General features: G+C 38.1%; 1 protein-coding gene across 2 annotated transcripts in view; it reads right to left on the bottom strand.

Annotated features, from left to right (window-relative positions):
• DAAM1 (dishevelled associated activator of morphogenesis 1) overlaps positions 1–25,082 on the bottom strand; it is a 163,797-nt gene that overhangs the window by 38,991 nt on the left and 99,724 nt on the right. For both annotated transcript variants that reach the window (XM_069487326.1, XM_069487316.1), the window contains exons 4-12: positions 13,780–13,851; positions 8,453–8,547; positions 6,259–6,592; positions 5,196–5,306; positions 4,973–5,076; positions 3,687–3,753; positions 3,338–3,455; positions 2,763–2,901; positions 2,415–2,473 (exon numbers count right to left, since the gene is read on the bottom strand). In XM_069487326.1, coding sequence (XP_069343427.1) covers positions 2,415–2,473; positions 2,763–2,901; positions 3,338–3,455; positions 3,687–3,753; positions 4,973–5,076; positions 5,196–5,306; positions 6,259–6,592; positions 8,453–8,547; positions 13,780–13,851 — 1,099 coding nt within the window. The remainder of the gene's footprint in view (positions 1–2,414; positions 2,474–2,762; positions 2,902–3,337; positions 3,456–3,686; positions 3,754–4,972; positions 5,077–5,195; positions 5,307–6,258; positions 6,593–8,452; positions 8,548–13,779; positions 13,852–25,082) is intronic.

Genomic DNA, 25,082 nt, shown 5'->3' with positions numbered 1-25,082 from the left:
CATGTGGCTGAGCATGAGAATCACAGTAATATGGGGAGAAAAGTATGAGCTCTCAGCTATGGTTTTACTGACTTCCCCAATGCTGCTATAACGGCACAGGGTATTGCCAATGAATATAAGCTTGCTGACAGGCGTGATGAGCTCTGGACAAGAAACTAATGCAGTTTAGGCTGCAGATTTTTATTTCAATTATGTGGCCTCAATTCCTATTCTTTTTATATCAATAAATCCACTAGAGATATAATCCACTGAGGCACAGCTATATAGAGCTGGTCTTTATTTCTAAATTTGAAAACACATTTAAATTCTTGTTTTCTCCGTCTCTCACCTTCCCTATCCTCAGTTCCCCTAAATCAGTTTGCAGAGAAGAGTTCAAGCCACTAAAATCCTTGGATTTTACCAGCCTTGGAATTAAGAATAAACAGCAACCCGCTTCTACCACTGTGTGGTTGCTTCCCTGACTTCTTCAGATATACATCTGAAAACAACCTCACTGTATCCCATTTTCCTTCTTTTATCTCCTTGTCTTCCTCTTTGCCAAATACAAGACTAGGAACTTGCCTTCCTCTCACAGGTCGTTAGCCTTTGACAAATCTGGCTGTGCCTCTAAATCACCCGAGAAGTTTGAACATTTCATTTTTACTCCCCAGACCCTATTGCAAGGAGTCTACTCTGTAGCTCAGGGGCGGGACTTAGGCATCTGTGTTTTCAAATGCTCCTTAGATGATACTGATGCGATGCCAGGTTTGGGAAGCTTCAGCCTAAAGAACTCTCCCCATAAATGACATCCATTTAGTATCCATTCACTAAGCTTTTATTGAGCATTTTCTGTGTGTGCTACACTACAGAGAATTCTCCTCAAATATTCTCCACCTTTCATGTCTACAGAACTTTCTGTCTTCTTACATGTGCCCCACTTAATGAAGCTTCCAGAAAAACATTAATTTTATCTACAGTCTCTCCTCTTTCACACTCTACCCTTGGCTTCACTTAAAACCATCCTGTCTCTCCCACAGCTCTTGCAGATTCTCTTTGCACCACCTCAGCCACCTAAATCCTGTAACAGTTGCTGTCATTTATTGTGCAACTAGTATGTGCCAGACACTATGCTAACATTCTTATATCTGTTTTGTCATTTAGTCTTCACAACAATGTTGTGAGTTAGGTTTAATCCTCAGGTTGCAGAGGAGGAGAGTGGGGGAGAAGTGAGGACATGACTCAGCCCACCCACACAGTGAGTAGGGGCAGAATTGAGGCTCAGACCCAGAGCCCAGCACAGCACCTGACAGATACAGGCATTCAGTACAGGGTCACCGGATGAATGAATGCTCTACAGTGTATTCCCAAAATGTCCACTCGTTGATCATTTTCTCTTTGGTTTAATCTCTCTTCACCCTTTTAGTCAATGTTTCTATTCTTTCTATAGCAGTTTCTGGAAAATTTATGTTTAAAAATGTAATATGCAACATCACTTATTTGAGAGCAATCTCCTTATGAGGAACTTGTAACATAACACTTCTTCACACTGGGTATTTTCCACTGCCAGCGGTGGCCTTGCTTTTCTGCTCAAAGGAAAAGGACAAATGGATGAGAGAAAAGGAAATGCTTAGGCATCTTTTAGACCCTGTTTTCAGCACACTAAATATTGGGGTGAGTGCTACTGTATTTCATTGGCTGTGAATGAGTAACTTGGACAAGGAAAAGGAAGTCAGTTAACCAGCAACTGTTTTCACAAAGGGGCCAATTTGAGTTTGCTAATATATTGAAGAAGGGAGGAAAGTTATGTACATTTCTGTGAGTGGTTGGCACAGTGATGGACACAAATGTCTCTCCTGTCATTTGGTGTTGAATAATAATATCAAGGACATATTCAAATGCTCACTAATAGCTGGCCTGTTAATGTTTCATAATACATATCTCTGCAATAGTCACTGATTTTCTGCATGATTTCTCTTTTTATAACTAGAGCCAAATTAAGGTCATGGAGATAATTGGGCTGCTGAAACCAAATGGCCCGTTCTTTTCTTTTAAAATTTTGGGTAATCTTGAGTGCCCCTTATTATATTTCTTAAGCCCCAATATGCTTTAAAGAGCCATTATGGAGTGGAGGAAGGGTTTGGATGATTAGTGGTTAAGAAAATTTGAATTAATACTGGACAGTAAATGCTACAAGCTTTTCAAACAATTTACATGATTATAATAAAAGGATAAAATATTTGGGAATCAGCATGACAACTAAAATAGCTGGATTCAAAAAAGCCCATGCAAAATTCCCTTAAGACATGGAAAAAGAAAGGCTGTTTGCACTAAAGGCAACAAGAAACATCAATTCAAATTTCCAAAATACATAGGAAGCAGGGTTACCCAATAACCAAAAATATGGCCTCTTCTCTTATCAGGGCCTCATCATTTACCTTTTCTCATTTTTTCTGCTTGTTCTTTCCATTGCTTAACTTCATTTTCATTAACCAACCTGCATAATAATTAAAAGAGCATTCATTACAAAAAACATAAAAGGTCCACTGCTAACTGCATTCTCCCTATGTACAAAAATAGTCTACTGCAGAGAAAATCCTCAGTGCATTTTTGAAACCCATTTAAACCCAGATGTTACTTATATATATTGCATGTGTATGTATAATAACTCATATTTGACCCTTAGAACATTTCAGCTCTCCCAGCTGTTACTGTGAAGTAGAATAAAATAAATGTCTTACATTGTCACCATGATCTCACAGGCAACAGAATAAGAAGAGACTTACATTCGTACAACATTCTTAATATTAAAGTTTTCCAAAGGTGTGGAGTCAGGGTCTTGTCCTTTGTCATTTTGGATGACTATTTGCTGTATAATTCTATCTAATAGTAGCCAGTACTGAACGGTGTTGCCACTCCTCTTGTCTAAAAAACAAAAGAATAGTGAAAAAAAATTTTCAAGTTGTTTCTAACCTAAGACATATATTTTTCAACAATGGCTACCCTTTGAAGCCACAGAACCAGAGAGATGTTTTTACAACACCTACACCAACACTTCCCAAAGTTTCTGGAATTTTGACATGCAATGATCATTTATTGGATTGAGAGGCACGCTCTCCCCCTTTCTAAATGTGTTGCAAAGCAAAGGTTTATTTTTGAAATCAAAATTTTAATTCATTTCACTTTGAGAGTTTCGTAAAAACCCCTTAAGCTGTGCGGAGACACACATTGGGCTGTCACAAAAGCAAGGCTCAGAATCCCTGGTGTGCACTCAATCTAATCAGCACTTGTCAGAAGACAGAGCCCTTTGGATGGTGTCCAAACATCCGACAGTGCACGTGTAAGTCACAAGCACACTCACAAGGCATCTGGAGGCAGTGGTGCAGGATGGACATGAAGTGAGGGTAGGCTTCACTGTGCGTCAGCCGCTTCCTCGTCAGCTCAAACATCTGAGTTGCACTTTTGGTGTCTATGTGAACCTATTTGATGGGGAAAAAAATCTAAGTCAAACATCCAAGCTCCTCAATTCCCCTGGTGCAAGGTAAGTAAATTTAAGGCAAACAGAAAATAATCCTGCCACTTAGGTAACCAAACAGAACTCTGATTTCACTTACAGGTTACACTGGTCCATGTCAACTCTACAAACATGTTATGAGGGGAAAATTCTGTGAGCTGAGGGGTCAAATCAGAATAATTATAAGCATATGTACCAGTTCAAATCTTTTGGCAAATTCTAGTTCATCTTCATTTCGGAGCATTTCAAAAAAGTCTAAATGCCTGAAAGATAATTAAAGAAAAGTTATTAAGTAGAACACCCTACAAACATAGGTGTATAGGATTCAGGACGTTAATACTAAAGTCTTTCCTGAATTTTCAGAGACATCTCTGAAAGAAACAAAGTAACACAATTTGAATGCCTTAGCTTAACTATGTTCTAAGGAAAAAAGATATCACCTGAATGAAATAAGATCACAATAAGAGAAACATTTAAAGCCGAAGGTGCCTAGTGCATGGTAGGCAATTAATTATTAATTAATATTTAACAAATCTAAAAAGAATCAAGTCTAGATTCCACGCAAAGACTTTATGGAAAAACAAGCCTACACAGCTATACTTAACTTGCCACTGAATTAAAGATCAGAAAAGAAATGTTCGTGCCATTCATTTATTCAAATATTTACTGAGCCCCCATTATAGGTTCCACACACTGGGGACACATTCTATGAAGACAAATACATCAGGGTAAGGGAAATAGAAAATGACGTGAGGTCAGGTTGACAATGTCCACGTAGTGGTTGGGAAAGGCCTCTCTGCAGGGAACAAGCAACTTGGACATCTGTGAAAGATCTCTTGAAGCTGAGGAATTAGCGAGTACGAAGGCCCTGATGCAAGAGAATTTTTGACGTGTTCACAGAACGTCAAGGAGAGGAGCATGAGGGAGTGCATGAAAGAGGAGGAGAGGAGTGGCAGAAGGAAAGATGTGAAAGCCAGTAAGGATATCTTAGACACAGTAAAATGATTGCAAATGAGCAAATTAACCGGCAGTGAACATTAGCATTCACAGAGTGCCTATCACAGGTGCTAAGTGCCTCCATAGGCTGTATAATCAATTTTCACAAGACACCTGGAAGACGGTTGTCATTATCGTCATCATCACCACCACCACTCCACATTTTTTACAGGTATAAAAATAGTAAAGTTCAGAAAAATTGAGGAATTTGACCAGGATAAATAGAGGTAAGAGGCAGAACGAGGACAGGATACAGATTCAGGTCTAATACCAAAACCCACACTAAGTTCTCGCCACACATGCTGCTTCTTTCACTGACAAAGTCTTACTATTATAAAAACATCATTAGCTGAACTAACATTCTGGTGCCAGCTCCTCATGTCACAGACGGGGCACAAGCTGTCCGCAGGCTGGCACTGGATAAGGTGCTGTACTACGTGTATGGAGAAAGCATAAACCATTTCAGATCAGAACAGTCTGACTTACCTATCTAATGTTGAATTTTCATGTTCTCTTAATTTATCTATCACAGGTTGAATTCCTAACATCAGAAATTCATAGCGAAGATGAAGTCTGAAGTCCAAACTCTCCTAAAAAGTCAAAGCATAATGAAATACATATTTATGGTTTTTAGATTACAAAGTAATCATGTTTTAAAATTTTTTCTTTAATGATATATTTTTAAAATCATAGGACAGAAGGTCCTTACCACGCCTGCACCTTGGCTTAGCACTGCGTTGATGAAGGACATGATGGCCGTCTTTAAGCTCACTTCATCTCGATAGCGCCCAGTGCTTTTATCCAAGTCATTAATTAACGTCTGTCAAAGATACAAGTATAAAAGCAAAGGACTGAATCATTACTACCCTTATTCTCATTTTTGTGAAATTTTTTATACTTAGAAGTTAACTTCTATTTTATTTTATTTTTTTAGAGATAGAGTTTTGCTCTATCGCTCAGGCCAGAGGGCAGTGGTGTGATCATAGCTCACTACAACCTTGAACTCCTGGGCTCAAGTGATCCTCCTGCTTCAGTGTCACAAGTAGCTAGTACTATAGGCATGTGCCATCATGCCCAGCTAATATAGTTTTTATGTTTTTATAGAGATAGGGTCTTGCTATATTGCCCAGGCTAGTCTTGAACTCCTGGCCTCAAATGATCCTCCCACCTCAGCCTCCCAAAGTGCTGGGATTATAGATATGAGACTCTGTGCCCAGCCAAAAGTTAACTTGTAAATGCTTATGTTTAGTCAGAATTACACTGCTCCATAGAAAGCCATCATTTTTTTCCCTTAAGAATAGTCCTAAAAATTCTATTTCAAAATCCTTACATCATATATGTTCATATATACATGTATACAAAGTACAAAAGACTTTGCTTCATTACCTCTGCTTGCTTTTTACATTTGAGTAAAAACACAGTGACATAATCTCATTATTCATAATGACCCTAAATCAAGAATGGCAATCTATAAAATTTTCAGGGAACGGCCCATTTGGTGGATACAAAAGAGGTGTGTTATATAACATGTAGGATGCAGGGCCACATTTTCAAGTTCTATAAATCTAAAACCCCAGATTTATCAACTGTAGAAAGTATATTCTATTTTCTGGTACTTAAACCTAAGAGGAAGTGAATGTTTGAAGTTACAGTGTGAGTAATCAACGCAGGAGGAAATCTCAAGTAATGTTTGCTCTTTAGAGCCAGAAAAAGCACCTGTTTAAGTAGAATGAAAGAAGGGGTGAGTGAAGACACGCCAAGGGAGCACCCACCTGGAAGCGGGTTCTTTCACTGGCATACTTCTGGTAGTGCAGCATGGCCTGCAGAACCTTCTTGTGGCCCCCAGGAACCAGGCACACGGCGCCCAAGATTTCCAGCACGGCCACCTTTGTCTTAATGTTCTCTGTGCTCAGACTCTGAGCAATTACATTGATACTCTCAGAATGAGCCAGGACGTGAGCCCGACCTTGAGAGTTGTTCATTAGCGCCTTTATACATCCAATGAGAGAGGTATGTATTCGAGACTCTGATGTCTCGTAGTCCATGGTCTTTAGAAAGTTGAGAATACATGACAGGCCATCCAAGTCGATGAATCTGGTTACAAACCTGTCATGAAGAGAAGTGTGTCAGACTTAAGTCCCTTTGGAGTTTTGTAATAGCCCTTAATAGAAAAGTCTGGGGAGCAGGGGGAAGCAAAAAGATTTAGTTCCCAAAATACCCAAAGGCTTACACTGATGAAGTCTTCTTAATTCTTTGCCTCTTCCTTGGTACAAACTTAATAGTCAAATCTAACCAGAAGTGTGAAAAAACCTCCATTTGAGGTAAATGCATCTCAACTGGTACAAAGAACCGATTAACAAATCATATATCCATTAAAAAATCAGGAGCAAAGAACACTCAGAATACATATCTTGTCTTAGGTTAAAATCATCTGCTGATCCTGCATTATTATAGCATCTAGATCCCATGTACTTTTATGTGCTGACCACTGACTCAAACTAACTATCAAGGAAAATCAAAGGACATCCTTAAATTCTAGGATATTTGCTTGTTGAACAGATGATAATCTACATCCCTAAGGTTTTGTACCAAAACCCTTCTTCTGTATGACATGCTAAATGGGATGGGATCCCAATATATAAAACACAAAAAATCAATACTTTATTACTGTACATTAATTTTATTAATAGTTATAACACTTAGGAACTATAAAGCCAACCAATGAGAATAATTCACAATGCATAGTGCGCATTAAAGGCCCTGAAAAGTTCTGAAGGAACATTGATTTAGTTGGAACAGTCTAGATCTCCCTCATACAACTGTATAGTATTTTTGATGAATCAGTAGATTATTTTTAGTTTGCATTTTATAGTCAAATAAAGAAAGGGAATCTTTATTTTCTAGCCATTTCATCCAAACATGTGACTCAGATGTAGCTATGCTCATTAAACCAGCTGTCTTCATTCATACATAGCACCTGTGCTCCTGAAATGTACCTGTTAAGTTACATTCCAAATCCCAGAGGCATTAATGTAAAATGAAGGTGCGGCAGGCACACAGTGGAAGCTGATCACCAGAGACGAAATGAATAACTACTGCCAGAATGTCTGCTCATTTTCTTTTTAATAATCATTGTTTTGAGATATATAATTCCCATGCCATAAAATTCACTATTTTAAAGTGTACAATTCAGTGCTTTTTAGTATGTTCACAGAGTTGTGAAACCATAAACATTATCTAATTTTAGAACACTTTAATCACCCCAAAAAGACCATTTTCCCCTCTCCCCAACTCCTGGCAGCCACTAATCTATTCCAGACATTTCATATAAATGGAATCATAGAATATGTTGTCTTTTGTGACTGGCTTCTTTCACTTAGCATAATATTTTCAAGGTTATTCCATGCATGTAGCTCAGTATTTCATTCCTTTTGTAGCCAAATAATATTCCACTGTGCAGACATATCACATTTTATTTATTCATTCATCAGTTGATAGACATATGGATTCCTTCTACTTCTTGGCTATTATGAATAATGCTGATATGAACATTTGTGTACAAGTTTTTGGAGGGACATGTCTTCATTTTCCTTGGCTATACATGTAGGAATAGAATTATTGAGTCATATGGCAACACTATATTTAACATTCTGAGAAACTGCCCAACTCTTTTCCAAAGTAGCTGCACCATTGTACATACCCACCAGCAATGAATAAGGGTCCTAATTTTTCTACATTTTTGCCATCACTGTTAAAGTCTCATTTTAATTTTAACTATCCTGCTGGCTGTCTGCATACCTTTTAATTGAAGAAAATCAGTTTATTATATGTTCAATGATTAAAGTATTTTATTCATAGTTCAATTGCATGCATTTAACTTACGACTTCCTGCAAGGTTTGACTACTGCAGAAAAAAGGAGGGAGGAAGGAGAGGTGAGAGGAACATGCTACCCAGGGAAAAATTACCTCATTGGTTTTGTCCTTAGTGCTGTCTTCAAACTCTCTATAGTTTTACTTCTCTCTTCTTCTTCTTCCTTCTCTAAAGCCAGCAGAGATTTTCTCTATGCAAAGAAAACAGAAGTTAATTTTCCAAAATCTGTGTTTTAATTACAGTACAAACAATGTAGATATAGATTACTTGATACTTCACCTGAAATATAAATAATCAATAAATCTACAATTAAGATTTACTGCAAGTCAAAATGTAGAGTAGTACCACCAAGAATTCCACAAACTTGTTATTTCTACTATAAGTCCTTCAAATTTTAACTAAAGCTTTAAGGAAACATTTAGAAATCTTACTAGAGATTAAATTGCTCAAATGTTTGTATAACTACCCTATAAGTACACTCTAATGTAGACATTACTATTTATATTTGATAGAAAGAAGATCGGACCTGTAGTTGAATACAACATTCTGGCAATTGAATTTAATAACATATCAAGCAGAGGTGATGGGCGGCAAACTTCCCACACTACCGCTCCTATTCCTCAGCCTAAAAGTGTAACCAAGACCACTGGGAATTTGTTACATCAAATTATTTTTTAAGAGGAACAATTAAATTTGACCTGATACTAAGGTGGACAATTCCTTCAGAGTAAATGCCTAACTTCTAGAAATGATCCAACATCATGTAGAAATCAGAATATGAAATGTGTGTGTGCGTGTATGTGTGTGTGTATGTTTTCTTCCTACTCAGGGGTCTGCTAGAGTAGTTCTGCTCAGACTTTAATGTGGTTATGAAAATCACTGGGGATCTTGTTAAAACCTGGACTCCGGTTCAGTATGTCTGGGGTGAGGCCTGAGATGTTACATTCCTGACAAATTTCCAGGCGATGCTGATGCTGCAGGGACAAGGCTCTAAGTAAGAAGATTTGAGCTGATGTTACAAAGTTCTGGATGCTAACAAGGTTTATAGTCTTTTCCGTTCCTTTTCACTCCGTGATCACCTACTTGTACTGATGTGTTTCCAGTCTTAGGGTCCTAGGAGCCTCCACCCAGGGAGCTACTGGTCCCTTTGGTTCATCCTGTTCTGAACACATGCTTGTCTAGTCTCAATTTTTTCACCTGCTACCAATTCAGATGAAATGCTTGGCTGGGAAACAGACTGGGGTGACTGTATTGAAAAAGAAAAGCTTGGTTCTTATCCATGGGTCTCAATGTTCCAGCCTCTCCCTTTCTTTCAGGACCACAAATCATCAAGGGTGACTTTATTTTTTTAAATCAATAGTATCAGCATTAAGTATAAGAACTAAATGTTAACTAAAACTTAAATCTTCATAATGAGAAGGGTAAAGCCCAAAGCAAATGAAAATATCAGTATCATTTATGGCAAGTGAAAATAAAAACCAGTGGAGTTTTTTTGTTTTTCTTTTTAACTTGTTATTGTATTGCTTCTGCTAAAGCTGTCCTCTTGCTGATGATGCGCCTGGACAGCTGTCACCAGAGGATGGTAGTGGAGGAAGCCGCATGCAGAAATAGCCAATAAATTCCTTCAAAGCTCCGTGAGCCCCATCCCCTGGAAAATTCAGCACAAATCCAGCCAAGCGCATTTAATCTCCAGTGGCACAGCTGAATTCGTTTGGACTCTTAGTCAATCACTTTGAATCTGCAGCTCAGAGTCAAGCCTTTTATGAATATTATTCCTTGTTCCTAAGCTTAACGACATAAAACTATCCCCAAATTAAAGACTACACATTTGATTGTGGGTCACTAACACCGGAGATTCATGTATTTAACCTTTTAGCAATCTCAGGGAGAGTGGAACATTTGAATAACAGCAGACTACATTAAGTCACTCCCTAGTGGAGTTGGGAGATTTAAGAAATGTCAAAAGAAAATTGAATTGGAACTTTCTTTTCCACTACTGTATAAGGAACATTACTTTTCTCTCAAAACAGAGGAGACTATGACCTTTTCTGTATATGATACAATTATATTTGAATCTAAGACTGAATTTGTTGTGTTGAGAAAAATGAGGATATGTAGATAAACCTGATATTCTAATGTGACTTTTTAAAATAAAATAATTTATATAAAATCTCAAGTTTTCAAGCTTCACATTTAGGAAAAAGGTTTAATTTGCAGCTTTTAGTAGATAAGGGAGATATGCCTACATTTCTGAAGATGACTGCCATGCCAAATACCTAGTATGCACCCAGTCATACACAGGACAGGCCTGTGGAGGCCTTTTCGAATGCTCGATGCACTTACTAAATATGTGCTCACTTGAGAAGTGGGCAAAGGACAAAGCACATCCTCACAGAGGACCTTCTTGTCAAAGCCTCTGAGGTTCACACTGAAACATCGAGGGCTGAGAGAGGTGCATGAACATGGCACGACAATCATTCCCGGCTAGGAATCTGGAACTAAGCTCCCATTTGAAACACTTCTTGGTGTAAAATCAATAAGCCAGCTCACTAAGTATACTGATCCTCACCTTATATCCCTCTTCCCTGAGAAAACATGGAGATACTACATACCAAGAAAGCTCAGGTCCTTCTAGAACCTGTTAGGCTACACTCCTTTATTATATTATTTTTCCCTCTTTAAAAGCCACAGATCACTCAGGGGTCCTTTAAAGAACAAAGCTTTCTTGTAATGAGGCTTTACACAAAGTAACTGAACTTGTTCCACAAAAGGCTGGCTTCACAGACCAGTAAGTGCTTCAGTTTTCAACCTGGACTGTTTATCAGACTCTCCAGGCATTAAAGAAAACAGATGTCTGCCCCACCTCAGAGGGGCAGGGAAGTGGGATTACCGGGCCTCTTTCACATGCCACAGGGTTTTAAAAATCGAGCTAGTAAGAGGCAAATTGGAAAGGAGTCTCTGGGCTGGGACTGATAGGTTTAAATTCCTAATTAGTTGACCACTTCCTAATTAGATGACCTTGAGCAAGGTAACCTTTCTTAAATGTCAGAGTCCTTATCTATAAATAGCACTTGCAGCATAGGGTGCTAGTAGGATTTAAAACATGTAAAGTGCCACCTGTCATGTGAGGCACACTCAATAGCAGTAGTCACTGTTGATGCTGCAGACAATGGATGATGACAATGTGGACAAATGCCCCTTCAACAATTTCCTAAAGAGAGAGCCAGAGTCTAGCTGCCGGGCCATGAAAGAATTTGGAGGAACTGTGTGTCTTTCCGTTGCCCGAGGGACAATGTCTCAGGATTTCTGCTGTGTGTTGTCAGTAATTCTCCAGTACAGATATCAGGGATTAAGCAGAACTATGCAAGGAGGTGGTGGCAACCAATATGGTGAGAAAAACAGAAAACCCAGCATAGGGTTTCTGGTCTCATCAGGTCTCCTTGTTCTTTTACGTAAGCAGAAGTGTTGAGGCCTCATTAATTCACGGGCTGTTAGTGCCTTTTACCTTTGACCCTGGGAAGATAGATGCTGGCTCAATCCTAAAAGGAGCATTAGAAATTAGGCATTTGACACATAAAAGATAGCAAAGTCACTGACAACTTAACAGCCTTGTGATTCTCTTGGGAAGGATTTTGGATTAGGAACCAAATATGCAGTAATTAAAATGCAGAGACTCAAGAATGTAGCAAAGACCAGTCCGAGGAACTGAACGGAAGAAAAAGGAGGCTCTTGAAGAAGGTCCACATTTAGGCACATCACACACCCTGTAGCACAGGAATGAGCCAGGTCTACTCCAGACAAGGCAGGGATTAAGTCACTAAAGGACAAACTAATCTAACTGTCCCAATATTTGAAAAAAGGAAAAACCATAGTACTTAGTAATTCTCCATTTATAGGAGGGAATTCATTAACAAAGAAGCAACTTCTCTTGTTAGACATCAAACAACACTGACTTAGAGAGATGTTTCTTTTTTCCCCTAACAGCCAGGAGCAAGAATTCAGAAAATAGCCTTTACATGCAGGAAATGTAAATGGCTCCAAATTATCATTGTTTAGGTGGATGCACAGAAAATCCCTGGTGGTTACCACAAATCTCACATTCTGTTAGCATATTCATACGAATGCTGAGATCACCCTTTTCTCGTTTTTTTTTTTTTTTTTTTTTTTTTTTTGGCATTGTGTAGGATGCCTTGAATAAGAAGGATATGGTTGTTATTTTCTGTCCTTTTCTGCTATGTGTTTGGACTAGAAACCCTTGGGGCAAAAACTCATACAGTTTCTGCTATTATTTATACAGCCCTGTTCACATTTACCAGGTTGTTTGTTATTCACTGTATGACAGCAAAAGCAGCATCTTCAAAGAAAATGCTGGAAAAAGAGGAAGTTACTAAAAGTCAAGACCTCTGAAATTTTAGCAAACGTATGAATAATTCATATATTCAGTTTTTAACTTTTGCTGTAGCAGCAGAATATTAGACAATTTGAAATGTTTGCTTTAAGTGATAAGAAATTAATTGTCCATAAGGACCCTGGAGAAGGTGGGAAAGAGGTAGAGAAAAGTATTATGGAAGCTACCATCTACTTGGATGTTAAACTCAAAGCTGAATATATGGATTGACTCTTAAAATTATGTGTGTGCCCCCTGAGGCAAAGACTGCGTTCTACTGTGGGCAACCTCTAATTTTTACCAACAGCAACAGGATTTAAGCTACTAAGGCTCAAATCCTATTCTGCTGCAAATTTTAGCCATGATCAATGGGTGCCCCTCAAGCTGCTCGGAATGCTGACATCATAGAGACATCCCTGTGATCACAATTCGTATCTTAGACATTGAACATACATTTTAAACAATTACTGAACCAAAAATCCATGGATCAAAGATTTTCCAAGGGATCTCAGCGCTATTATTATGTCTTTTCATTAAACCACTTACTCCATGAATTCCTTATCTATTATATAAGAGTATCCTGGTCCCCTGTAAAGACAAAAAGCTAGGAAATAACAAGTTCCCAATAAGAAAGAAAATGAAAGGAGTACGATGAAGAAATAGTTTGATCATACTATTTTTAAATGGTATTACTTTTAAAATAGTGCTGCCATAACAGAGCTCCAAATGATCGGTAAGAGCAATTGCACGTTAAAGTTGAATACAAGCCAGATTTCAGATTACGTTTCCTCTTATAACATTAAGCTCAATTATATTTTAGTGTGTGCTGATTTTATTTAAAACATACTGGAAAAGTCATGTTGCCAAGTACCATTCCTGTCCTCTTTCTTTCCTCAACACTGAGTGTTTAGGATGGAGTTTGGAAAGGTAATGACATTTGGTAGGTTTCAATCGAATTTATTGTGCAACTGAGTACTAATTTGGTACTAGACTTGCATTTTAAACTGTGCGCCATAGAACATAAAGTATACCTACAGCAGCCATGGAATTGAGCTGATCGATGTAGAATTCAGGCCAACTTGTAGCTCCCTTGTTTTCTTCCTGGTCCTAAAAAGGAAGGAAAAAAAAAGTGACATAGTACCAGATGTATACACGGCAGCCAGAAGTATGTCTGACTTGCAGAGCACCTAGACAATGGCCCACACAGCCATTAGTAGATGACACTGGGATAGGAGATATTTATTTTTAAAGGTTGGCTTTAATCATCAGACGGTACACTTGACCAAGGTGGTCTTCCCAGTCCCATTTCCATAGAGAGCACTGAAGTCTGAGTTAGGTGATCAAGGAGAATTTAAATGTGAACTCAGACACATTGTGGTGTGCAGCTGTTTTCCCCAGGGGCACAATGACACTGGGAAGAGCACAGAGGACAACTGATCTCTGGGTCTTATGTTACACTGACAGCACTACTGCTAGATGACACATCTGACTTAGAATGACCACGTGATTCAGCCAGTTGTTAGCCAGACTTTTTCAGTTAGTTTATTCAGATTCCAGCAGACAGTAAAAATTTTGAAGAAGGGTTTCATTTGATGTGGCCAAAACCAGGTACTGCTTCAGATGAAGAGGTAGAATAAAGCCTGACATTGAATGGAAGGTGGTCAAAGGGACACACAACCTCATGCTGTGACAGCTCAAGAGTTTTGACAGAAAATGTAGCACCTCTGAGTAAAAAAGAAGAGAAATCCAGGGAATTTGGGAGCCCATTCCTAAACCACCCTAGCCAGTCTTGCGCCTCACAGACCAAGGTGACCTGAAACCAGCCTCTGGGTCCTCTGGGCTTCTGTGGATGGGAGATCTGTGCTGGCCTGAACCCAAACCTCAAAATAAATAAATAAATAAATAAAAAATCTGTCGGCTGTGGTCTTTGCTCCACTGGAGCATCAAGCCCATCAGAAGATGGCATTGTGGTCAGCGGTTCCTATGCATTTTTGCACACCTGTGTGACTGCGAGTCATTTTTGTGATCAAACAGACCTGAAAGGGAAAATGTCAGCTTTTCTCTAGCTTCACTGTCAGAGAGCATCTCAGTACCATCAGCATCCCCGTCCCTGTGGGGAAGATGCCGCGCCTTGTGCACGTAGCTGCTGCTGCTAACGAGGCAGTTACTACCTGCTCTGTTTTCACATCTCAGTTAGTAGAGCTCCAGTTCTTGCTGTCAGAATCCCAATGCTTGGGAGAGTGGTTCAAGGCGGGGCTTTTAATTTCAGGCCTATACTGTACCTCAACAAAAACTCTCTATGCAAATCTTTCCAGATAGGTCTACACAGGTGGGATAAAAAGAAATGTAATTTCAAAACTATTTTTTTAAGTAGTCACAACAAGGGGACAATAACTATTGCTGACAGTGCCTTAAAAGCTGGCAGTAACTGATATCTGAACCCGGGCAGTTGTGTGAACTTCATCTGGAGACTGAACAAGCCAGATGATGGGGACAAAGGCTACGGCAGTGGCTTTGAAGTTAGACTGGATTACACTTTCATGGTTTTCAAAAGTTGAGGAAATCTGATGACTTTTTAGGAACAGCCCTTGATTATAATTTAACATGTTACTAAAATAGCTATAGTGGTAGTATAAATGCTGAATCCTTCTTTCCTCTTAAAAGGGAGTATTAAAATTAGCACAACCCCACTGTTACCAATGGATTTAACAAGCCAAAACTTGCAGTGATAGTCAATGGTATTTGAACCTATAAAATAAAATAGAAGGTGCCAGATCTTTCCATTCCCCCAAACTAGGGCAAATTTCCAAAACTAAAAACAAAATCAAGTCGCATGTTTGTAGTCCCATGAGAGCCTATCTGTTGTAAGCTTAATATTCATGGTTATAGAACAGAGACCATTTTGGAAACTGAAGGTTAGTATATAGAGAGAAATCCTTACACGTTGGAAATGTTCTAATAATGCAAACATATTAACAGTATACCTAGGTACTGTAGTCAAAATGAGGGGAAGAGAGTTTCATTTTTATTTCATATGCCTCAGTGCCAAGAAAATCAAAGGAGCTAAAGTATGTGAAAGCTTCTTGTCAATGTACTAATTGTTACCACTCTGTTACTGGGGGTGATGCTCAGAGTGCGTTATTTTGGCAATGCATCTCCAGTTTCCCCTGTGCAATCCTGGTCCTTCCATACAGATGTGTGCTGCGGTAGCCAAGGAAAACTCCCAGCTGTGAGCCAAAACTCTCCTATGTTGCCTGGCTTTTTAAGTGTCTGTAGTTGCGTGGAGGCATAGGTCAGAAGCAGATGAATGCAGTTGTTCTCGGGCAGGGGCAGTGGGGAAATCTGAATATTAATTATTTTATTAGTTCTCTAATCCAACTCTCCCTGTTTCCTTCAGAGGTTGACAGACATCTATAAGGGAATATTCACGGACAAGATTTTCTGGTGGAGGCAGCTCACCTTTGATACTTTGCCTGCACTGACTACTGTTTTTTTTTTTTTTTTTTTTTTGAGACAGAGTCTCACCCTGTTGCCCAGGCTAGAGTGAGTGCCGTGGCGTCAGCCTAGCTCACAGCAACCTCAAACTCCTGAGCTCAAGTGATCCTCCTGTCTCAGCCTCCCGAGTAGCTGGGACTACAGGCATGCGCCACCATGCCCGGCTAATTTTTTCTATATATATTTTTAGCTGTCCATATGATTTCTTTCTATTTTTTAGTAGAGGTGGGGTCTCGCTCTTGCTCAGGCTGGTCTCGAACTCCTGAGCTCAAACGATCCGCCCACCTCGGCCTCCCAGAGTGCTAGGATTACAGGCGTGAGCCACCGCGCCTGGCCCTGACTACTGTTTTAACCTCTTTTCTAGGTCGTCTACTTCGCTCCCATTATCCCAAATTCTGGGGATGGGGAGGGCCCTTTGCTAGAAAAGGGAACTTATATAGCACAGAGGACTTTCAAGGACATTGATTTTTTTTTTTAATCATCCAACTCATTTATAAGATAAAGAAATACAGTCTTTCTAACCTCACTTCATTTCCAAGTGGCACATTTTTCATTCTGGATCTCTGATCAGTGGCTAGTAAAAAATTCCAAGAGATCCTCCCCCAACCTCTTTAAATTGCACAAAGGTACATTTATTTTTCTCAATATCACTTTGCCCATAAGAATAAATTTTGCATCATTTCTTAGTTTTCACTCTCTCTGAGGAAAATATTCACAGCTATATCCTTGATTCACTGTCATCTCTATCATCTCCAAACTGTCTGTGTTCCACTTGTCTCACCGTCAATAGACAAGCATTTGAATCCTTAGCCACTTACTGGCTACGTGACTTTCGAGCAAGCAAGTTAAGTAAACTCCTTGTGACTCAGTTGTAGGTTCCTTATGTGCAAAATGGGTGCCTACTTCATAGGGTCTCTGTGAGGATTTAAAAAGTTAATACACATAAAGAAAGCACTTGGAATTCTACACACAGAACATGCTCAGTAAATGTTAGCTATGATGATAATGACACTACTGCTCCAGAGTCTCCAGTTCAGGCTATTCAAAGTCCTTGTTACTGGGACTAAAAATTGGAGCAACTATTTGGAAGTAAATATTGGTAGTCATTGTTCAAATTTAAAGTGCATATAACCTTTCACCCTGTAAATTTACTTTCAGGAATTTAGTCCATAATTACATATTCACACTTGTACAGATATATGATCACAAATATGTTTTACTGTAGTACTATTTGAATTAATTCACAAATGATTAAAGAAAGGAAACAAATATATGGAGAGGGGAATGGCTGAATAAATTTCTATGTAGCAGTAACAAAGAATGAAGTAGAATTACAAAATGATATTAAAAATGACCAAACATATTGTCAAGGGGAAAATGCTTCAGAATATTATTTCCCATTTCTAGGGAAAAATATGTGTACCCTATACACAAACATTTCTAGAAATATAAATAAAACTTACTAATGGCTACCTCTAGGTAGAAGGACAGGTATTTTTTACTTATAAACTTCTATATGATTCAAATTTTTATTTTACCAAGAACATACACTATTTTCACAATTAAAATAGAAGTAAGTTTTAAAGTATTATGTATTCTGTGAGGACAAGAGTTTTGCTTTTTCTGATGTTCTGTTTAACATGAACTACATCAAGACCCTTCAGCATTTGGGATGTCTCTGTCCTCCACTCCTCGGACACCCTTCCACCTCCTACGGGAAATAATTAAAAATATTTCTCTACTAATTGTCTTCACTCAGTGGATCTTCTATTCCTAAAACACACTATAACCCCAATATCAACTGTTTATGCAAACAAAGAAACTGTGATTTGGGACAAGATTTATGTACCCAAAGCACGCTAAAATTTTCTGTTTCCACACTTAAATATTTGGAAATTTGTGTGACAAATGATTTCTTTGTAGCAACTTAAGTCTTTCATTGATGTAAGTGGGACTCAAAATATAATTATAAAATCAAATCTTTAAATAAGATGAACTTCTTTTGAAATTACCATAGGACACTTTCTTAACAGGATTATTTCCCAAATTATAATACGTAAATACTGGTAGAGTTTTCCTTCAGTTTAAGATGCTCTTAGTAAGGCCCAAAATAGGCTGAGCAGAAGGTCAATCAATTGTAAAGGACATGCTCTGTGGTTGTTCACTGGACCACAAATCACAGGCTGAAACAATGTTCACTTGGCCAACTAAAGCCATAAATCTCCACGCATGCTGTTACAAATCCATGAGGTTCTTAGGATTTATCAGAAAAGACACGCTCTTTCACTATCCAGGTTGGCTAAAAATCTAGCACTGTGTAATAGTACCATCATTTCAAAAATAGCAGAGATATATTGAGGTTTAACCAAATGGATTTCAACAGCAGAAGGGTATGATTTCACTATGACTTAGAGTAAATTTTATTCTGATCATTTTCATTACAGGGGAAGGCAACTAATTACTAATAAAAATCTATTCCATTTGCAAAGAAAATGCTATTAGAAAATTCAAGTTAACTGTGGTCATATATATTAATAGCATCAAGAAATTCTATCCCTTGCGAATGAACAAAATAGTCACCTCATTGCATTACATTGTCCCTACTATTCTAGATATCACGGCCCAGCCCCCCACACTAATGAATACAACACACGTTAAATAAATCCACTCTATACCTAGAATTTTTATAGAAAACTAAGCAGAAAGAGGAAGACAGGCCAAAATACTTTATTTTGTTAGGTATATCTCCACGATGTGTGACACCTAAGAGAACTCATATGACAGGGAATAGGTGCCAATGTGAGCCCAGGTCCAAGCAAAAGGGAAGGAGGAACAGAGAGGATAGAAGATGTAAAAATATTTGTGGGAGGCCTTGCTAATAACTTAGGCTAACTTTCCCCTCTGGCTCAATAATAGTATAAATAGTATCTTCTCAAAAGATGGCCCTGATGCAGTGTGAAACAACCTGGAACAATGAAGGGTCAGCAAACTTTTTCTGTAAAGGGTCAGACAGGAAATATTTTAGGCTTTGCAGACCACACAATCTGTCATAACTATTCAGTTCTGCCATTGTGTAGTGCAAAAGCAGTCATAAAGTGTTTGAAATTTGGCCAATAACCTGGACTTTTTCTAGAGAAGCACTGACCTGCCATGCCTGCAAAGTCTACCTTCTTGCCAAGCTCACTGCTCCCTGAATGTAGTTTAATCCTACTTTTAAAAATAGCATAGTATGTAAAAAATGACTATAGTGCCCAAAGCAATTACAGATTCAATGCAAAATATCAATGTCATTTTTCACAGAATTAGAAAAAATAATCCTAAAATTCATATTGAACCAGAAAAGAGCACCAATAACCAAAGCAATCCTAAGCAAAATGAGCAAATCTAGAGGCATCACATTACCCAACTTCAAGTTACAATACAAAGCTAAAGTGACCAAAATGGTATGCTACTGGTATAAAAGCAGACACATAGATCAATGGAACAGAATAAAGAACCCAGAAATAAAGCCATATACCTACAACCACCTGATCTTCAGCAAAGCAGATGAAAACATACACTGGGAAAAGGGTACCCCATTCAATAAATGGTGCTAGGAAAACTGGAGAGCCACATGCAGAAGAATGAAACTGGATCCCTATCTCTCACCATACACAAAAATTAATTTGCAATGGATTAAAGACTTAAATGTAAGACTTGAAATAATAAAAATTTTAGAAGAAAACCTAGGAAAAACTCTCCTGGACATTGGCCTAGGCAAAGAATTTATGACTAAAAGTACAAAAGCAAATGCAACAATAGGACTTAGTTAAACTAAAAAGGTTTTATACAACAAAAGAAATAATCAGCAAACAGAGAACCCACAGAATGGGAGAAAATATTCACAAACTACATATCTGACAAAGGACTAATATCCAAAATCTACAAGGAACTCAAATCAGCAAGAATAAAACAACTCCATTAATAAGTGGCCAAAAGACACGAATATTTTTCAAAAGAAGATATACCAATGGCAAATAAACATACGAAAAATGCACAACCCATCACTAATCAGGGAAATGCAAATTAAAACCACAATGAGATACCACCTTACCCCAGTAAGAATGGCCATCACTAACATGTCAAAAACAATAGATATTGGCATGGATGCAGGGAAAAGGGTACACTTATACACTGTTGGTGGGAATGTAAATTAGTACAACTTCTATGGAAAACGATATGGAGATTTCTCTAAGAATTAAAAGATCTACTATTTGATCCAGAAATCCCACTTCTGGATATCTACCCCCCAAAAAAGAAGTCATCTTTTTTTTTTAGAAAAGAAAGACACCTGCATTCTTATATTTATTGCAGCACAATTCACAATTATAAAGATACAGAATCAACCTAAGTGCCCATCAACTGATGAGTGGATAAAGAAAATGTGGTATATTAATATCTATCTATCTACATATATATCTGTCTATACACACATACCATGGAATGCTACTCAGCCATAAAAAAAATGTCTTTTGCAGCAACTTGGATGGAATTGGAGGCCATTATCCTAAATAAAGTAACTCAAAACAGAAAACCAAATACAGAATGTTCTCACTTATAAGTGGGAGTGAAACTATGGGTAAGCATGGTCATACAGTGTGGTATAATGGACACTGGAGACTCAGAAGGAGGGGAGGGTAGGATGGAGGAGTGAGGGATGAAAAATAACCTATTGGGTATAACATTATTCAGTTAACAGGTACACTAAAAGCCCAGACTTCACCACTATACCATTCATCCATGTAACAAAAAAACCACTGTACCCCTAAATCTATTGAAATAAAAAGAAAAAAAAATAACAAAATATCATAGCATCTTTACGTCCTTTAAATTCTAATATTTGCCTCCAATTCTTTCTACCTTGTTCTTTCATTGAGGAAAGAACTAGGAGGTCCACAAACTGGGCTCCTGAGATTGTTGCTTCCCTTACTCCTTCCAACACCTACCTTTAATCCCCAGTGGTGGGCTAAAACTATATCCTGTATCTGAAGCTTGCCAAAGAAAGGCAGTTGGTTTCAGAAAATAATTCTTATGTTGTCACATTTCAAGATAGCCATGTGGTCCCTGGGACTGACAATTCTGGTTACATTTTTTGGCCACTGCCACAATTATATATCAAGTGCATCTGTTGCCAAAATCCGGTTGGGCACAGACAAAGAATAATTACAGAACAGCAGCTTCTTCATCTGCCAGGAAATCTAACACCTCCTCCTAAGCCTCAGAATGTCAGTCATTTTTCTGGAAAGACTGGAGGATGACTTGCAGTAACAACGGCTTTCATATTTAGCATTTGGAATCATGGAATAAACAACCTTTCCCATTTTTCCAAATGTTATAAAATACCTGCATGTTTTTAAGGAAAGCCATCACAGAATTATATTACAGCTGGTCTTTGACCTTAGAGACAACCTAGTCCAAGTTTCCTCTCACAGGGGTCCCTTATAAGGTCACCAGCAGGTGATCCATCATCTGCTCTCTGAGAAGTCTTCCAGGGGTCCACAATCTTTTGGAACTAGCACTCTCATGACTTCTTAGAAAATTCGCCTCATACTGAATTGACAGAAGCCTCCTTATAACTTCAACCACTTGTTGGCCTTAGTTTTGCCCTTGGGAACTGCATGGAGTAAGTCTAATCTCTCCTAAGAACAACAACCCAGCAACTATTTAAACAATTTGAATAAAGTATATCCTCCTCAAATACTCTCTTTACCAAGCCAAAAACTCTCTACTGCCTGTATAACACAAGTTTATCTTCCCCAATGCACAAATAAATCTCAAATTTTCCATAAGTTCATCATACCCTCATGTCCAGTATTTGCATAGATAACTCAAACAAATGTATCTGGTTCCTATGAAAGGGATCAATCTTCTCACCTATTCACAATTGCAGGCAGACTTGACAGAGAGGGCATCTGGAAGGTTTCTGACTGAAACGTCTCTCCAAAGAGAAATAGCATAAGCTCTCACCCTCCTGGTAGTCCACACAGATAACATTTATGGCTTAGAATAAAAGCTACTTGTCATGAGAAGCAGAGGTAAACATGTATAATTCTTGTTTTATTAAGTATACATATTTTCACAAAGTTGGTCATAAACTAAATAGTAAAACTGATTTTCTTATTATAAGACTGAGGATGATTTACTTCTAAAAAGTAAATCTAAGTTGACAGAATTGAAAATGGGTGAATAGAACCTAGTTTCACCAGCTGCCAAGAAACTTTGTGGGAAGTTAAAATCCCTAGAGTGTTGTTTTTCACACCTCTGGGTTACACATTTGCTGTCCCTGCTCTTCTCCTGTATATCCATCCCTTCACACATCACAGGAATTTCTTCCATGCATGTATGTGAAGCCTGACACCTCCTCTGACCTCCAGAGCTCTGTTCCCTCCCTTTCTCTGATCTATGCAGGCATAGAGACTAGCAAAGCCAACATAAAATGTCATATTTTCCCACAGAGAGCCTCTCGCTATCATATCATATACTCTAAAATAAAATATACTTCCAGACTGCAGATCATATAGATAGGTTAGTTCCTCTTTATCAATTCTCTAAGTTTAAAATTCTATATTGATAAAGGATAATTTTTTAAAAAGTAAAAGCATGGCATGAACTCATGTCAAATATTTTATTGAATTCATTAATAAATGAGGAAACTTGTAAGAGTTACAACTGGTTCAGAAAAGAATCCAAAGAGTGGACATATGATATAAGCATTATGAATGTTGGAAAAAATTTACAAATAGATGTAAAACTGGTCAAGAGGGCAATAATAAATTGTGTCAGACGTAATTTGCATTTCAATAAACAACCACTGGAAATGTTACCAATTTGGTTGTTTTTAATAATTTACAAATTTTTGAAATACCTCAAAGACAATGAAAAGTAGAGATTACTCTGAAGAGTGTAATAGATAGGCTATACAATAATTTTTCCCCATTTCAATATAACTGCAGTTTAGCGAAATAAAAGATGTATGACTAGTACTTCCTGGCTGAAGAAGACATAATCTACAAAAGGGTAATGTGGAAGTCAGGCTGCCTGATACTCTGCTCCAGGCTCCTCATGTCTAAATTACCCAAATGCTCAGGCTTGCCCAGAGCTCTTGCTCAAGAATTATATACCCCATTTGGACCACTTCACCTCATTTCTGTTTTTGTTGCCTTACAGAGGCTGCACGGCATGGTTTCTCTTTGCTCATCACTGACTCTCAAACTTGAATCCACCGAGCTCCTGACTATTCCATTCCATCTCCCTTGGAAGGGAGCATTGGTCCTCTATCCTCCCCCAGGAATTTCTTGGTCAGGTATTTGGGGGACCACTAAGGCTTCCTGCACTATTCATCAAAAAAAGCTGTGAACTCAGTGAGTGTAGACCTTCTAGCCAGAAAGAAGGCTATACTAAACCACTGCTGCCTAACAGTTTAGTCTGGAGCCAGATGCCATGTTAGAGTAACACATAGTCTACTAAATCTCCCAAAGACATGGTCGTGTTTTAAAATCTAAACACTTATGTAGACAGCCTAACTCTGCAGCAGTACTAGCATGATACTGCTCAACACAGGACTTCTCTAGTAAAGGATAGAAACAGAATCCCTCTTTTTATCATGCTCATATCCACAATGCTGAACTGAATCTACAAAGTCATTTGTTTTCCTTCTCATTCTTTTCTCATCCAACAAATATTTACTGAATTCTATAATGGGCTAAGCATTGTTCTAGGTGTTGAAATTTAAGAATAAAAGAATAAAGTTCTCTGATCTCCTTGTGAGGAATCCTCCATGAACATGAGACATAAGCACTTAGCAAATCCTAGATTTACATGTTTCCAAACTTTAGAGCTGAGAAGTTCTTAGAAGATCCCAAGTTTATTCTGACAATAGGTTCTAAGTCTTTGCAAGTATAGCTGCAAGAAACTATACCTACTTATACCCTTCACTCTTTCTTCTCCTCATGTTAAAAAGAAATAGTCAAGTATAATTAACTCTCCTGCATTTTTACTAAGCCTTGTTCTTTACCAATGTATATTCTATAAGATAAGGTGCAAGCATTCCCGAACTCCCCTGGGAAAAATGCTTTGAAACACATCCTTGATAGCACAAAACGTTACAGTAACATTTTCTATGAATCACAAACTTTGTTTACACTGGCAAAAATCATCAAAATTTTCTGAATGGCCCGAATGAAACAGCACATCAAAAATAAGTTATTGTATATTTAAAAAATAACTAAAAAAATGGAATTGGAACATTCCTACACAAAGAAATGATAAATGCTTGAGGTGATGGATACCCCAATTACCCTGATTTGATTATTACACATCATATGCCTATATCAAAACATCACATGCACCCATAAATTATATATACAACTATTATGTACCCATAATAATAAATGAAAAATTTCAAAAACCAAACCAAGAAAAAAAAAAAACCTTGAAAAAACAAAAATAAATCAGATTTGTGCTACTTCTTAGTCAGCAATCATTTTTGTTCTCCCCAGATCACACACCCCAGAAAAGCAGGAAAACAGTGCCACTTGAAAGAGATCTGGTCACTCTATGGGGGAAGAGCAGCAACAACAATAACAAGGAGAAGTGCAACAACATGACTGCATTTGTGAAAGGGTTCAGAGCTGTCTGCTCCGTCTGTTCCAACACCCTCTTCTTTCCTGAACAAGTCTCGGCTGACTTTACAGATTTGAAATCTTATGGTTACATGCCACAGGATTCAGGGGCGGGACAGAGAATGCATTTCATGTGCTGGTATATCTAAGAAAGCAGCCACAATCCTTACCTAGAACTAAGAG

This window comes from Eulemur rufifrons, chromosome 2, assembly GCF_041146395.1.
Source record: "Eulemur rufifrons isolate Redbay chromosome 2, OSU_ERuf_1, whole genome shotgun sequence".
Lineage (NCBI taxonomy): Eukaryota > Metazoa > Chordata > Mammalia > Primates > Lemuridae > Eulemur > Eulemur rufifrons.
Note: the sequence above shows the minus strand (reverse complement) of the source record. Positions and strands in the feature narration are given on the sequence as shown.